Genomic DNA, 16,563 nt, shown 5'->3' on the forward strand with positions numbered 1-16,563 from the left:
TTGACCTCGCTCGAGTGACCTGTCGCGGTTCAAATTCTGAATCTGTGTCTATTCAGTTCATTTTTCCCCCCTCTTCGTCTTTCCTCTCTCTCTCTCTCTCTCTCTCTCTCCCCTAGGGTTTTTCGTGGTTGTCATTGCTGCGATCTTCTGCTATTTCTCTCTTGATTTCGGAGCCTTTTCTTTGTCTTCATTTACTCTCTCTGTTTCTAGTAAGTTTTTTTTTCTTTCTTCGATTTTTTTGCTCTGTTAGACTCTAGGTTTTATAATTGTTTCCCTCCAGTTTTCGAGTCTCACTCTTGTATCTAGGGTTCATGATTTTGTCTATTGTACTCTCCATTTTGCTTAGGGTTTAATTCAGTTTTTCTATTTAGTTTTACATTAGTTTTTTTTTATTTTATTTTTCTTTCTATTTTTTTTTTCATAATGTTTTGTGTTTCCTCTGTTCTTCTATGTGGATTATTTGATTTATATGCATGCTTGGTTCTACTGTCCATGTCTTTCATACATTGTTGCCTCTGTGCTCTATTTTCATTAATGCCTTTCTTATATTGCTTATTGATGTTCTGTTTGTGTTGGACTAATGAACTAATGTGTTCTTCTTGATCTATTTCTGTTTTCTATTGCGGTTTTTTGTTCCTGGGTTATTGGTTTGGTTTTGGGGGTTTTCTGATGTTGTTTATTGGGTGTTCCTTGTCTATCCGGGCTCTGTGTCTATGTTGCTCTATTTGGGTTGTGTTAGTCATGGCCGAGTCATCCAAGCGCCGTAAAACTACGGTTTCTCGTCCTTCCTTCAACATTGAAAAGTTCCCGTCTAAAGAAAAATCTAAGTTGTTTAGGGAGTCTTTTGCGTCTCGTAAAGTCCATTTAGAGCGAAATGTCCTCCCCAATGCCTTTGAGGTTCTTCCCATTCGGTCTTTATTCGATTCTCTCGGCGGAGATCAAGTGTTGCAGTTTTCCAGTCCACAAAATTTGAGTCTCATCCGGGAATTCTATTGCAATATTCATTCCATTCGGAAAGAACTTCTGGCATCATTTAAGACTTGGGTTAGGAAGAAGTCACTTGTCATCACGGGGGATGTGTTTCGGGTCTTTCTTGATCTTCCTGAAATTAGTAATTGTCATTTTCTGTTTCTTACTCGGTCCGGTGTTGATTTTGATCGTGTCGCATCTGAATTATGTGGAGTTGACCGGACTTGGCTTGCTGGGGCACTCATCCAGCAAAATGAGTTGCTTCGTCAGTTCCGTCTCTTAAATATAATTGTATGTGTGAATCTTTATGTCACCACCCATTCCTCGCATATTACTCAGGACCAAGGTTATATTTTATATTGTATTCATCATCGACTTCCTATTGATCTTCCCGAGATGATTGTTTCGAAACTGATTGGGGTCCTTGAGGGTAGAAAGTCTTTGGGGCTTCCTTATGGGCGTTTGCTTACCCGTTTTCTCACTTCTCTTGATGTTCCTTTTTCTGATGATGATGAGTTTGCCCATCCTGTCAACCCATTACCAAGTTCACTATTTCCCAAAGTCAGGCCCATGTGAGGGGGAGTGTGTCAGGGGTTGGGGGTTCTGGTACAAGTGGTGCAGGTGATGATCCCCTCACCAAGGAGGAGGAGGTTGATGCTGCTTATGCAGGTCCAGCCGATGCCCATGATCTTCCTGAGCGGCGTCCTAGATCCTTTCGTGGCCAGCTCCAGCACTTTGAACAGTCCGTCTCTCGACACCTTGATCTTATGGATGCACACCTTGATGCTTTTGATAGCCGACTTGATGAGCAGAGTACCATGCTCTCACAGATCCTCTTGCTTCTTCAGCCACAGCAGCCCCCACCTACTTAGTTTTTGGACTATGTTTATCTTTGCACAGTTTTTTTTTTATCTAGACAGTTTTTTGTTTATTGCCTTGGATCGTTTTACTAATGTTGTATCTGCCTGCTTTTGTTTTTGGGTCCCTCCCGGACAAAAAGGGGGAGTAGTTATATGTTTTGGGATAGTTTTGGGGTACTCATGATTTTTTTTTTGTAGATGAGCATTTGGACACGTTTATATACGTTTATATGTTACATTGTCATATTTACTAAATGATGTGGATATTACTGATGTGGATATTGGGCTATATGTTTTTTCTTTAATATCTTGATGGTTTGGTTTGTTATATTACATTTCAGGTTTGATGGACTTAGCTTTCATTACAGGTTTTCCTCAAGTTTGGTTTATTGTTTCAAGATGTTAGTTCCAGTTTGTTTTGAGATTGGTTGCATAGTTGGTTTGCTTTGAGTTGTAATCGTTTTACTAGTTCGTTTGTTTAGGAAATTGTGTTAGAAAGTTTTGTCCGGGTAGGTATTGACAAAGGGGGAGATTGTTAGGTCCCTAAGTCTTGTCAATCCCGCGAACAAACTTGTGTAATCGAGTTATAATTTCTGTGTTGTTTTGTATTGCTTGCTCGAACGACGAAGTCCTCGCTCGAGCGAATGACTGTGTCTAGCTTAAAACCTGAAAGAGGTCATTGTGCGCTCGAGCAAAGCATTCGTGGCTCGAGCGAAGAACTGCGTCTGCATACAAACCTAAAAGAGTTTACTCCTCGCTCGAGCGAAGACTTCGTGGCTCGAGCGAAGACTTCGTGGCTCGAGCGAAGGCACTTATGGAAATCATGCGAGATAAGCTTCTCGCTCGAGCGAGCTTCAGAATCCGGATTTCTATAAGTAGTTGGTTTTCTCCAAACTTTAGGATTACTTTTTCCAGATCTACTTTGAGGTTTTCTAAGGTTTTCCTCTAGAGAGTTTTTGGGAGTTTTTCTTGATGTTTTGAGAGAGTTCTTCACTCATGATTTAAGATACATACATCAAGGAGTTTGTTACTTTAAATTCAAAAGAGTTCTCTTCGTTGGATTCCAAAGGTTCAAACGTAGAGTTTCAAAAGGCGTTTGATTCTGTACGTAGTCGTTAATTCGATAAGTGAAGTTGTGGATTCAACTTCAGGATTGATCAGTTCCGAGACGAAGGTGTGGTGAAAGAGTTACAGAAGATTCGAAGACAAATTGACTGAGTTGGATAATTTGTGTATTATCTTTGTAATCTTTCTTTCTTCAGTAGTGAATTGATTAGTGGTGGTTCACCCGTGGTTTTTTATTACAATTGAAGGTTCTTCAACTGTGGTTTTTTTCACGTAAAAATCGTTTGTGTCAATTTATTGTTTATTCAGAAAAACAACAATTTAAATCACTTTCATAAGTGCTTGATGATTTAGATTGCGTGTTTTATATAATTGGGATTTGGACTATTTTAATCTTGATCTAATCACGAATCACTTTAAGATTTTCAATTACAATGGCTAAACCTAAAAGATGAGGCAATGAATTAACATATTTATCAATTTTTTCTTTTATTGCAATAATAATGGTTATATAATATTCATTACCCATATGTTTTGTGAAAACTTTCATTATTTCTGCTAACATATATAAAACAAATGGTGAAGTAGAAATATATATGTAAGAAAATAATTTTGTTGCAATATCAAAAAAAATTAGAAAATATATATATAAGGTTACTTAGCGCTAATTAAGTTCTGTGAGAATCAGTACTACTCCTATTGATATTGTTGCAAAAAATAAATCTATTGATTTTCGTTGTTTACGAACTTTCTTTAACATATTGTACATTGAATTCCACCTGCTGTTTATATCTAAAATTAATTTTTTAAATTTCATACACTCTCATTGATAAATTTTTCTATATTTTGAAATTTAATTAGTAAAAAACATAATAGTAACAACTGCTTGTTTTATTATCAGTACAAAAGTCTCATATACAGACATAGCTTCTTTAAGAATCAAGTTTAAAATATGAGCACAATAACAAACATCAAATAAATTACCATCAACAAGTAATTATAAAGTTGATTTCAAATGGGCTACAGTCTAATTGTAGTATGTTGCATTATATAAACTAATGATAAATATTTTATTTTACAAAGCTCACTCATATAATACATTTCCTATTTTTACCCCAAGTGAATAACCAGTGTATGGAAGTTCAACTAATCTAAGTGAAATAATTCTTTTATTTAATTTCTAATCATTATTAATAAAATGTACAGTGGTACATTGATATTTTAAACCATTATTTGATCACAGATCAGATGTTAAACAAATTCTTCCGTTCAAATTTTTTGAAAATGTCAAATAATTTACTTTTAATATCATCAATTTTTTTAAAAATCCTCTTTCTAATAGTATTTCTTAAAAAACATTTGATATTGCAGTACAAAACCCCCGTGAATTATTTCTAAAAAATGGGGACATTCACTAGTAGTAAAATGTTATTTTTTTTAATAATATAATCAATTACAATTTTTTGTGTACGTATAGAATCATATGAAAATATTTACAAATTACCAATTAATGAATCTCCTAATTGCATTTTTGTTCTAATATCAACTTGTTAACTTTATAAATGTCTTTGAGTATGCCTTTTTAGATGGCTAGTACTCCAGCCAATGCAGCACTAAGTAAATGTGTATAATATTTATATTTTGCTTTAAATACAGCTGTACCATCATGATTAGTTACAGATACTCTTTTCAAATGCTTTCAAATAGTACTAGACATGCCCCTAGATGATGATGCTACTATTGGAAGATGGATATTATGTACAGTAGAAAGAGAATCAACAGTTTCATGTTGTATATATACATCAATATCGACATAAACATTAAGAATATTAAGATCTATAGTAATGTAAATAAAATAATATATATAAACTAACAATTAACTAAAATAATGAGTAAACAATAACAACTAATATATGTTAAAAAATAATTAATGTAAAAAAGATGAGTACCTAATAAATATTAGTTCAAATAATTAATGTTATCGACTGACGAATGCGATACAAAAATTAACTTATTTTGATAAAAGTTTCTTCTTATACAATTGCAATTGCCACTTAATGATGAGATTTTAAAATTAATTGAGAGAATGAGAGTTTGAGAGAGAGAGAGAGAGAGAGAGAGAGAGAGTTTGAGAGAGAAATAAAATGGAAGAAGAGTGGTATTTATAAAAGTTGCGAGAGGGAGGGGTTAATTTATAAAAATTAAAAAAAATATAAATAAAAAGGTTGTTTGGCCGTTGTGGAATTAACAATTCAATGACCATTTGAAATTTTTTTTTTTTTTTTTTTTTTTTTTTTGAATCTGTTACCGTTGCACAGTGAAGGGAGCGATTGGGCGGGTTGGCCACCAAGGGAGGGGTGACAATTTTCAAGCTAAGCTCCAAAACACACGGCCCAAACCCAGAATCTCAGGCTAGACTCGAGCACAGGCCTAGCCAAGCCTAACCAAGCCGAGCCCACCCAGGCCACAGGCTAGCTGGCCAAATTTACACCCCTCCACATATTGGTGTGATTTTAGGCTATAATAGTGGACCACATAAGGATTGAAAGAGAAGCCAACTGGCCATTATGTTGTTTGTGCATCTTACCCCATGATTACACACATGACGAATTTATTTTCATCGAGAAATACCCAGTTAAGACTAGTTACTTTCAAATAGTCAAGTGACTTAATTGTCAGTCTCAATTCCAACCCCACCTTTGTCTCCCTTTTGTAAAATCAGATTGCAAAATGACACAACTTTCCTGTCTCCATCAACTTGCAAGAAAGTTCTACCCCTCATGAAGGTTAAATTACCTTTAAGAAAAGGTGGAACATCATAATTCAGGCATGATCCACCAAAAAGTTTTATTATGACCAAAAAAGGAATTGGGCATGCATATTAATCATGAATCTGTGCAGATCCCATGTCGAGAATAAAAAACAGAGAACTATCATAGCATGCTATACGGTTTTTAACACATGAAAAAGGGTTGTTAGTCACTGTCAAAATAGAAGCAGTGATCAGGTAACTGCTAGAATGTTATCGGACTCAACTGCTAGAATATATATATTATGCTGTGACAGCCAAGAAACTTACATATATGTCCTTCATTCATTACAAGAGAAACTAAAATAAGACAAGGGAGAAAAGTATCTTACAGAAATACCAAGTTATCCATCCTCGTTGAAGTTTAAGACAAGCTCTCGATGCAGCATTTCACCACGAATTGAATAAAGCCTATAACGTCAAGGTTGATCTCACCCTGTCATCTTCGGTACTGGGATGACTCTCTTTATTACCCTTGGTTTTATTGCCTACACTATATTATCACATCTGATCTGACGCAAACAAATATTTACACTATCGGAGATACATGCACAACCCAGTACTACGTCCCGTATAATTCCTAGATTCATAAAGCTGATAATTTAAGCTCTTCTTCCTTTATGTCCTTCCCTCTTACCATCATTTCTAGTTCTCAGAGAATAAGAACTTCCCACTGGTCGTGATGCCTTGTCAGAAAGCTCACAAGGTTCCTGAAACCCAATATTTTCCACGGCACCAACTGTCTTGAACAACCGTCTCTTGTTCACCTCTTCCACCAATGACCGGTGCAGCACCTGGCTATGTATATCGACGAGAGATTGGTTCCTTGTTAATCTACAGCTGTCCATCAGCCATCCAACTTTAGATTTCAAAGCTTCTTGTGAATTGAGCAAAACTTTGCATTGCCTGTGACAATTTCTAGCCCGGGATTGCCTGGTGCTAGAATTTTCTTCTGGACAGAACCTAGTAGACTTGTGCGCGTTTGCATTTGAGTACTGCTGATCTCGTATTTTGGGGCTCTTACTAGAGTCATGTTCCTCACCAGAATAGTAGTTCAAGTCCGAATATTTCCCTGAGTGCAAAGAACTTTGAGAGCTGGTTTCATCAAACAAGTCATCTGCAACAACATTTTGTTGCCACTTATTGGTTGAAGAGTACAAATTCTTGTGCTTTGTGTTCAACTAGGAAAATTTATTTATGAATGTATATTCAATGAGGGAGAAAATGGAGCAATTTATAGTCAATGGAGAAGAAAATTAAGCCCAAACAAAAAAAATTCGTTTAATAGTGACCTATATATAGCTTACATTTCCTATAAACCTAAATTTGTTTTGCTATCTATTGATACCCCAATTGTTTCCCCTGCATTTCACAAGTTTTTCCTTTCATGAATGTACATTGGAGTTTGAAATACAGACGATTTCTTTGTAGAAGGGACATTCATGAAAAGCAAATTGAAAAGGATTAAAGAATTGCATATAATATATTAGGGCAAATTACACTAACAGTCTCTGTAATTTGGGACTTGCGTCACTTTGGTTTCTGATCTTTCAATTGTGATTACATTTGACTCTAAATTTTGAATCTCGTTCCAAATAAAAACAATTAAAGATATTGTTGCGCTCCACTTCAAGGGTAAAATCGTTAATTTAATAAAATACAAATTAGCTTGACAAAAATAAATGTCAAAAAAATATTTTTTAATTTTTAAAAATTATTTCTACTCACCAAAGATAAAATTATATAAAAATGATAAATCTTTTATGTTTTTATTTTTCTTTACCAAATTAATTTTTAGGATGTGTTTAGATGACAATCATGTAATGGGTGATTGTGTTTGCCGATATTTTTGAATGGTTATCATGTAATAGATGGTTGTATTTTTTATTAACAGATATTTTTTTATAGTTATCATGTAATAGATAGTTATTGCATTTTTAATATATAATTGATATGATTAATATATGAAATTTTTTTAGTTTTGAAATTTTTGATTTAATGGATTGGCTTAATAATGACATCAAAGTTGTCGCCATGTTTGACTTTTGATAAAATAAAAACTAATCTAACAAAAATAAATATCAATTTAAAAAATTATTTCTACCCTCTCAAAAGATAAAATTATATAAAAATGATGTGTTTTTAAAAAAAAAAACCACCATTTTAATTTTAAGTTTCTTAAAAAAAAATTTTATGAAAATAGATTTTAAAAACCAAACCGAACAGAACTTTATAACTAAAAAAGGTCCAGCATTATTCATTAAAAAAAAATGTCATTATATTTCAAACAACATATAAGTTAACCGACACAAAATAACTTGTATGACGATTTTGCCCTACAAGTGGAGCAACAATGTCTTCAATTATCCTTATTTAGAATAAAATTCAAAATTTAAGATCAAATATATCACAACTGAAAGGTCAAGAACCAAAGTGACACAAGCCCCTAACTATAGGGACTCTTAGCATAATTCGCCCAATGTATTAATATGATTCCATATGAATATAAACCTGATCTCATAGCAAATTGCTGTAGACCAGAACCAATAACTTTGGTCACAGAGGGCAGTGCCCCTGACCATTGGCCCCAATGACTATCAGCTAGATAATTATTCCATAAGGTCATATATTAAGGTCATGTTACTGATTAAATTGCCTATATCTTTTTGTTTTTTCTATGCTAAGAGAACAGATGACCTACGACACACAACACAACAAGGGACAAGTAGATAGAATTCCAACATACATACCCTGGAGCCAATCACAACCATGAGTCCTTTCTCCCATCTTGGAGGAAGCAATAAATGCGGAGAGTGACACTTGGGATGATGAACAAGAGGAGAAACAGTAAAAGCGATGATGGTGCCCATCATCATCCTCTTGATAGTGTACGGGGCAGTGATCTGATTGAGGCTGGCCCCATTTTTCCCAATGTGGTACAAGTGCAGAAATCTCTCCATCAATCATTACCGCAATTTGAAAGGGCTCCCAATCGGTGATCTCCAACTCCTTCACCAACTCAGTTGCAACATCGAATGGTGTGTCACTAGCAATGTCAAAGGGGAAATATACATTCCTAACAGAATCTGCAAGAAATGCAATATGAAAATTTAACCACATATAAGTCTCTTGAGGCAAGCTTCGACTAAAACTATTATATTTTGGTAATAGTGGGGTTTTTTCCACTGCCAGCCAATTAATGGGCTATCATCTAGAGCAGACTTAGGGTTACAAGCAGAGCACAAGCTTCACCCATGGAAAACATAGGGGTCTGCACCACAATTGTGAAAGACTAGAGCCCTCTATTTCTTTGTTTGCTAAAGGTTTTGCAATTTGACATACTTAAATGAAGGACTCTGTACACTGCTTATCAGGGCATTTGAGCAAAATGATAAAATCTAAACTAAACTGATAAAACGCAAAATCATTCAATAAGGTAGTGCATAAAACTGTGTTTTATAACTAAAAGTAGTTAACAGAATGTTCCTAAAGTCCTACCTCCTTCATCAGCTATCTGCACCTTCAGAAAGATTGTATCATCTTCAGGATTTAGCTTTCCTGTTATAGTCATGTTGGTCCGTGATGGATTTCTGCTAAGCTTGAGTTCCTCAATTCTTATGTTGTCATTCAAAAAGGGCTTCTGACATCCAACTTTTGTTGCAGCCAATAATTCTTCTTCATCAAATGCAAGAAATGGATCGAGCAATAGCTCTTTCGCTGATAATCTCTTTGAAGCAGTTTCTAAGCATTTGCCTATGAATCTTTGCGCTTCCAAGTCTCGAAGTTTATAGAATGATCTTGGCAGCTTTCCCTGGATGAAGAAAACAGCATGTATGTAAAATATTGATTGACTTAAATATTTGATGCCATATATATCAAATTCTGATCTTACCAATGTCACTTTCTTGTAGATTTGTGCTGGGTTGGTGCATTCGCTATATGGGTATTCAGATGTGAGCATCTCCAAAACACACATACCAAATGAGTAGACATCAACTAGTTCATTGTAACTTTCCTCATATAGTTCTGGTGCCATGAACTCTGGTGTGCCTATCACCAGGAAAATTTTAAAGCATGGTATAAGTAGTTCAACAATATTAATTAAAAAAGTAAATAAAAATCCAATGTTGGTTTTAACTACATATTAAGGGTTCAATTTGAGACATTTGACCAATTTATATCTAGCTTTTAAAAAGGTAATCTTTTACTTGGGCTCCTGTTCAAGGATGGTTTCATTTCATCCTATGCAAAGTCAACTGTTTTTGGATGCAAGAAAATTAGGATATGTTGTTACATTATTGTATATCTTATGCTGAAATAAACAACTGACTAATTCTAAACTTCTTGCCTGCTTTTTGGCTCAAATTTCAAACAGGAAATTACATACAATTTGATTTGGCTGGAGTATCTTCTAAAAGGGGTAGGGGTTTGGATTTGTTCATCTTGATCCATTTAACAGAAGACTTGGGAATGAGTTGAATGATGTAACATAACCATTTCACCCATACACATTCCTAAAAAGTGTGTCCAACATAATTAAGTGCTAATGCCAGAGATGAGTACCTATAACACTGTGTGCTGTCTGAGAACCATGTAGAATCGCAGCCAAGCCCAGATCACCAATCTTCACTTGGCCAAGATGGCCATTGACAAAGATATTATCACACTTAATGTCTCTATGGATCACGGGAGGATCATGGCTGTGCAAATAAACAAGGCCCGCTAGTATTTGGCAGGCCCAATTCTTTATGGCACGGATGTGTACTTGCTTATACTTTTTCCTGTATCTGCAATACATCACACGGATGTCACCCTATTCAGTCTTATTGCTTGTGAAGAATCCATTAAGTATAAAATTCTACTTGTAATCCCATTGAGTACTAGTGCATGTAAAGAATCTATAAGTATATACAATACAATGTATCCAAACCTAAGAGACTCCAATCATGCAACCACAAGTTGAACATGGACCTACTACTATTTGACCTCAGTTGGAGACTATGTTACATGGACTCTTCTATTTTTCCCAAAATACCTGCATCCATGGGATGTGACAAGGGCAAATGTGTAGGGTATATGTCGACACCCATACCTAATTTAAACACTTCAATTTTATGATGTTTGAAGAACAAGAAACTCACATTTTCTAGTAAAAAAAAAATCATAACCTATAACACAGATGAGAGATAAAAAAATTTATAATCTTTTTAATCTTATTTAAGATCAAGTACATTTCTACATAATTTATAACTAGCCTATCCCTCGTGCTATGCATGGCATAATTATAGATATTTTATATTTATTTTAGATTTTTTTTAATATATAAATTATGTTTTTTAAGATTTTTTATAAAAATAATTTAACAATCTTATCACTAATCATAGTGTATGTGAGAAGTTGAAAAGGATACTGCAGTAACTATATATGGATTGTATCTATAATTATTTGTATGATGAGATTTTAAATGCTGATTAGGGGATTTTGACCAAATCAATAAATGCAGGCATGTGGAAAGACATGTGAATTGAAAAAATTTAATAAATGCTGATCAAGAGATTTTGACCAAATCAATAAATGCTGATATTTTTTTTTAAATAAAAAATAAAAAATTTAGAAAATTCAGATTGGGATATTGAAACTCTCACAGGCCTTGGGGGTTAAAAACCCCATTTTACTTAATATATAGTATAGATATCTTATCTTCGAATATTTTATACAATATGCAATATGTGTGTGTGTTCATTTATTATTAATATAATATGAATAGTAGCTTGACAAATTTTTTTCTCTTTTTAATCACATTCAAATCACCAATTGTTAAACAAGATCACAATGGACCCCAACCCATTAATCCCTCATGCTGAGGGAATCAGCCCTGGATTAACTCAGAAACAAATATTAAGTGATATATTTTCACAGTTTTGTTGGGCTCATGGTTTGAAGAGGATATCGGAAAGACAATACAAACAAACTGTCCACCACCTTGAAATGTTCAATGAATTTAATAACGGGATCATTCCATGAAAAAATCAGCTCAGAAACCCCTAAATTTTGAGTGCAAAATGAAAGAGTTTATATCTAAACAACAAAAGAGGGACTGTGAAATTACTGTCGGAGGGTGCCTGAAGCAAACATTTCAGTTATGAAATTGAAGGTTCTTTGATCAACATCAATCCAAGATGTGTAGAATTTCATGATTGAGTTGTGATCAAGGGTGCTGAGGAGGTGAACCTCTGAATATAGCCGCTGTAAGTTCTCTGCTGACTGGAGCAAGTCATTAAGTTTTACCTGATTCCATGCCACTTCAACTCCAAGAACAACATCAATTGCCTTGTACACAGTTTTCATTGCCCCTTTTCCAAGAACTTCTTCAAACTGTCCATGAAAGATACAAGCATTCATATTGTCATTGTGGGTGTCAAGTAATTCATAATCAATTAACCAATGCAACCACTCAATTAGTTTGTTCAACAATGGATTCTCCAATGAAATATAAAAATAGTACACCTCCGCCACCACCACCATTAGAAAAAGAGTTCAATAACAATAAATGGGTTGGTTGTGTTGATTTGTCTAACCCATACCGAACTCAACCCACGTTTATAAAATTGGTAGGTTTGGCTTGAATTGTTTTATCGCACAACCCATTTTGACCAGCCCAAACCCACCTGTTTGTCACCTCTAAATAATGCTATGACGACCACATTTGTATAACAAAAGTTGCTTGTCATTCCATCTGTCACCATTGTATTGATTTAAAGATCCTAGCTGCCTAAGACTTTTGTTACTAGGGAGATTCTCCGGTGTGCACCCCCATATGCAACTTACCACAAAAATGTGTAACTTTTATCACAAAATTTTGTAACACCAACCACAAAATGCGTAACCTCGCCACAAATTGGCGTAACAAAAATATCGTAACCAAGTCACAAACTTTTGCAACATCAATTACAAAATTTTGGACATTTTTGTTACGCCAATTTGTGGCGAGATTACGCATTTTGTGATTGATATTACAAAATTTCGTGATAAAGTTACACATTTTTGTGGTAGGTTGCATATGCACGGGAGCATTTCCCATCTTACTGATACAGTAACAACATATAAGATGATAACCAATTTTTGGTACATAAATATAATTATCATAACAATATCAAAATTTCAATGGTGTTAAAAAAATTAAAATAAAATGATATTTTAGGATCACATTTTTATGGTTAATGGGATGAATTACTATCCATGAAGAAAAACACTACAAAATGTGTGAATTTTGGATAAATCTACATCTTTGCACAGGCAGGACGAAGGCTCACTTGGGCCAAGGGGGACCATGGCCACCCCTCACCATGAGGATTCCTTTATTGCATATTTTATGTCAAGGCTTGGAATTTTTTTTTATAAGATAATGGCCCTCCTTCTAAGAAGTGTAGCTAGCAACATATACCAATTTCTTTCTTTTTCTTTATCGCATTCCCTTTTCTCCTTTTTTTTCTCTAGTAAAAAATTGGTTTTTTGTTTTGTCCAGTTTAAAATTTTACATTCTCTTTCGAATGAATTATCCTTGATATGTCCAATTTCCTAACAAAAATTATCAATTGGACTAAATTGACATAACATAAAAAATTAAAAGGCAAAATTGATACGATTAGAATTACAGGAACCAAATGGACATAAATAAAAATTAAGTATAATTGACCGTTTCATATAGATATACTCTTGGCCCCCCTCAAAGAGGGAATCCTAGGTGGTTGTTTCATAACAACTACACAACTGGGCCTTTTTTCTCTTCATAATTTGTATAGGAGGTCAATTCGAAATATATTGTTATTCAAATTCCTGTACTTGAAGATCGGTGAATAAGTAAATTGCAAAAAATGAAGTTAATGACAGCTTGGCATTTAGAATATCCATTATCGACCCTTGATTTCTTTGTTAAAGGATGATGTCCACCAATAATTTTGCAAAGGTTGATACAAGTAAGAACTAAATAATTCCAATGAACTGAAAACCCGCATGATAGAGAACTTCATAGACCATGAAAACAATTGGGGGCTAGGCTTCTCCCCAATCTGAGATCGGACTGGAGCATGCTGTTGGGACCAGGGAGACCCACCACATGTTCTGTTTCGATAATCAGAAATGTTCAATGTGTAGAACTCACCTAGTATTTCATCTATACAAAAAATCACATCAATTGGATATCGATAGTCATTTGATCAAATCATATCATATTTCTGTCAACGGTAAATATGATTTTCAAAATAAACTGTTAAGCTATGTATATCCGATTAACATGATTTTTTACAAGAATGAAATTCTTGACGAATTCTACACATTGAACGATTCGGATTATCAAAACAAGACCCGTGGTGGCCCCATGGGCCCAAAGAGCATGGTGGACCGGAGAGAATCGGTTTCCAATAATTGGAGGATTGAAAACAACACAAAAGTGTTCATAATATTATATTCACAATGATGGTATAACTTTTGTAAAGCGTCTCAAACCCTCTCTTACATACACAAATGAAACAATGTTTCTTTGCTAATACTCATTGAATTGCTTAACACAGGCAAACAAAGATCCCAATAAATGATCAATCAATCAATCCAAAACCTGCATGCATATATAATTCAAATATATATATATATATAGATATAGATATGAACTTACACGAACATAGCGTCGAGTTGGATCGGTTTCAGCACAATCACGATCAGATCTGTGCTCATCGCAACGCTCTACAAACCTGCCTCCTTTGTGCATGTTTGAGACGAGTGTTCAAAATAGGTTATTATTCGATTCTTATTATGCAATACAAATGAAATCAAACAGAGAAGAGAAAGCAATGTAAGAATCTAAATCCGAGGCTTCCCCTCATGATTTTCGTAGGAAAACACGCCGAATAGGATCCAAAAGAGCCTCGAGAAGTCAATCCTAAGCATAATCGAAGCCATCTCCACAACCGCGCGAGAGAAGTCGTAGTTCCTAGCAAACATTTGAAGATTATAAGTAGTAGTGAGTGATGAGGTTGGATTTGACAGCAGAAGGAGAGTGATTAAAGAAACTTTTTTCCTGGAAAATTTAGTACTAGAATTTTCTCGAGTGAGTGGGGGAAAGCAAAGGAGAGAAGTGGAAAGTGAAAGAGAAAAATGAAGGAAGGGAAGATTAGAGATGGGAAGGCCTGAACTTGAAGAATCTGTGGCTAAGCTTAGCGAGTGCCATTTGTGGTGGTTGATTGAGAGATCAATCGAAGAGAGAAAGTAGAAGGAATCTGAAGAAACAAAACTTTGAGAAAAATACAATGAGGTGGTGGTGGTGGTGGTGGCTGGTGAGGAGGGTTGAGGGGATGGTAAATAGCGGTAAAGACGGAACCGTACGATACGAGTTGGGAGTTGGGGTGGATATCATTCGAGGTTGTTTGCATTAGGGTCGGTGTCGGGCTTATTTCAACTTCGATGTTTGTTGGCAGTTTGTTTGTTATTTTTATTTTTTAATTTAAATCTGTTTAGTTATTCAATTTTCAAAATTGAGTTTTTAATTTGAATTTTTAAAAAGCCTCACTACGTTTTGAGTACATGATATACGGGTTGCTGGAGATAATTTAAATCAACGATTTTTTTAATTTTTTACGAAATAATACGTAGGAAAGTAAATATATTATTATCTAAATAAGTACACTTATTTAGGAGACGCCAAATAGTAAAAAGAAATTTATGAATAAATACTTTAAAAATTGATAAAAATATTTATAAAATTGACTAAAAATTTTAAAAAAAAATGCTGCAAATTGAAAACTTAAAAACTAGATAATCAAACAAAACTACTGAACTAGGATAGGCTGAAAAAGTGAAAAAAAAAAAAAAAAAAAAATTGAGTCAAAAACCAAAAACAATTTTTTTTTTTTAATTTTAATTTTTAGATTTGTCTCAATAAGACAAATTAGAAAGTTTAAAAAAAATTAACATAATTTTTAAAAAAGATCACTAAAAACAAAAACAATTCAAAAAAATTACGACTTTTTTAGGTGTATGCCAAACAAAAATTTGAATTTGACCATTATATTTGAACTTATAGACTCACCACTAGTTCACGTTTTAATTATTTGAATAATTCGTTTTATAAGATTCTTTATATATTATCTATGAAAAACATTAAACTAATTCGATAATCATAACATTTTTGTTTTATCTTTTTTTTTTAATTTTTATAAATAACTCATCTTTTTTTTGGAAATAAATGTAATAACCTAAAAAGGTTACGATTCCAGACGGTAGGAAAAGGACGGGGGAGCTAGGGAGACAGGTTGAAGGAGGAGGAGGAGGAGGAGGGGGAGGGGGCTACGAGGGTTGATAAGAGTTGGGGGCGACTAGTAGAAGAATGTAAAGGTGGGGTTCAAAGGGTTTTTTTGAAATTATGGTAAAGATTCAAAGAAAAAGGAGATGAGAGCAATTTTGGTGAATAATAGTTTAAAAAAGTAAGAAAACCTAAGAAGAAAGTATGGAGATTTAGCAACACTCATTTATATATACTAAGGAATTATTAGGTATAAATTTTAAATTGATCTCAATTAGGAGTGAAAATTAAAATATGAGTCATTGCTCTGATCGTTAATATTTTGAACTGCATTAAACTAGCTGATTAACCACTCAACTGGCGACTCGTTTTTTAATTGATTCTTTTAATGACTTTTTTTACTTTTTATAAAAAGATATTAAAAAAATAAAAATAATAATTTGATAACTTATAGTTACTTTTAAACTTGTTAACAAAAATATTTAATTCCCAAACTAGCATAATAACTTATACTAAAAGTGTGAAAAGTCTAAATCCACACACTCTACACCATATGTGTCTTGCAT

The 16,563-nt window shown here is 34.0% G+C and overlaps 1 protein-coding gene across 4 annotated transcripts; it reads right to left on the minus strand.

Annotated features, from left to right (window-relative positions):
- Positions 1–5,919: 5,919 nt before the first annotated feature.
- On the minus strand, positions 5,920–16,190 carry LOC114322797 (putative serine/threonine-protein kinase WNK4). Of its 4 annotated transcripts, none has more exons than XM_028270209.2 (7): positions 14,375–16,190; positions 11,813–12,078; positions 10,267–10,490; positions 9,596–9,753; positions 9,202–9,514; positions 8,454–8,789; positions 5,920–6,820 (listed from the first exon to the last, which is right to left on the minus strand). In XM_028270209.2, the coding sequence occupies exons 1-7, from the start codon at positions 14,465–14,467 to the stop codon at positions 6,306–6,308; spliced, it is 1,905 nt and encodes a 634-aa protein (XP_028126010.2). In that variant the 5' UTR covers positions 14,468–16,190; the 3' UTR covers positions 5,920–6,305. The 4 variants fall into 4 exon arrangements, with proteins under 4 accessions (XP_028126010.2, XP_028126011.2, XP_082776172.1 ...); XM_028270210.2 differs by having other exon boundaries at positions 5,920–6,775; positions 14,375–15,181; XM_082920046.1 differs by having other exon boundaries at positions 5,920–6,775; positions 11,992–12,078; positions 14,375–15,124.
- Between the last annotated feature and the right edge of the window lie 373 nt (positions 16,191–16,563).

This window comes from Camellia sinensis, chromosome 3 (genome assembly GCF_055761805.1).
Source record: "Camellia sinensis isolate YWXY chromosome 3, ASM5576180v1, whole genome shotgun sequence".
In the NCBI taxonomy this organism is placed as follows: Eukaryota; Viridiplantae; Streptophyta; class Magnoliopsida; order Ericales; family Theaceae; genus Camellia; species Camellia sinensis.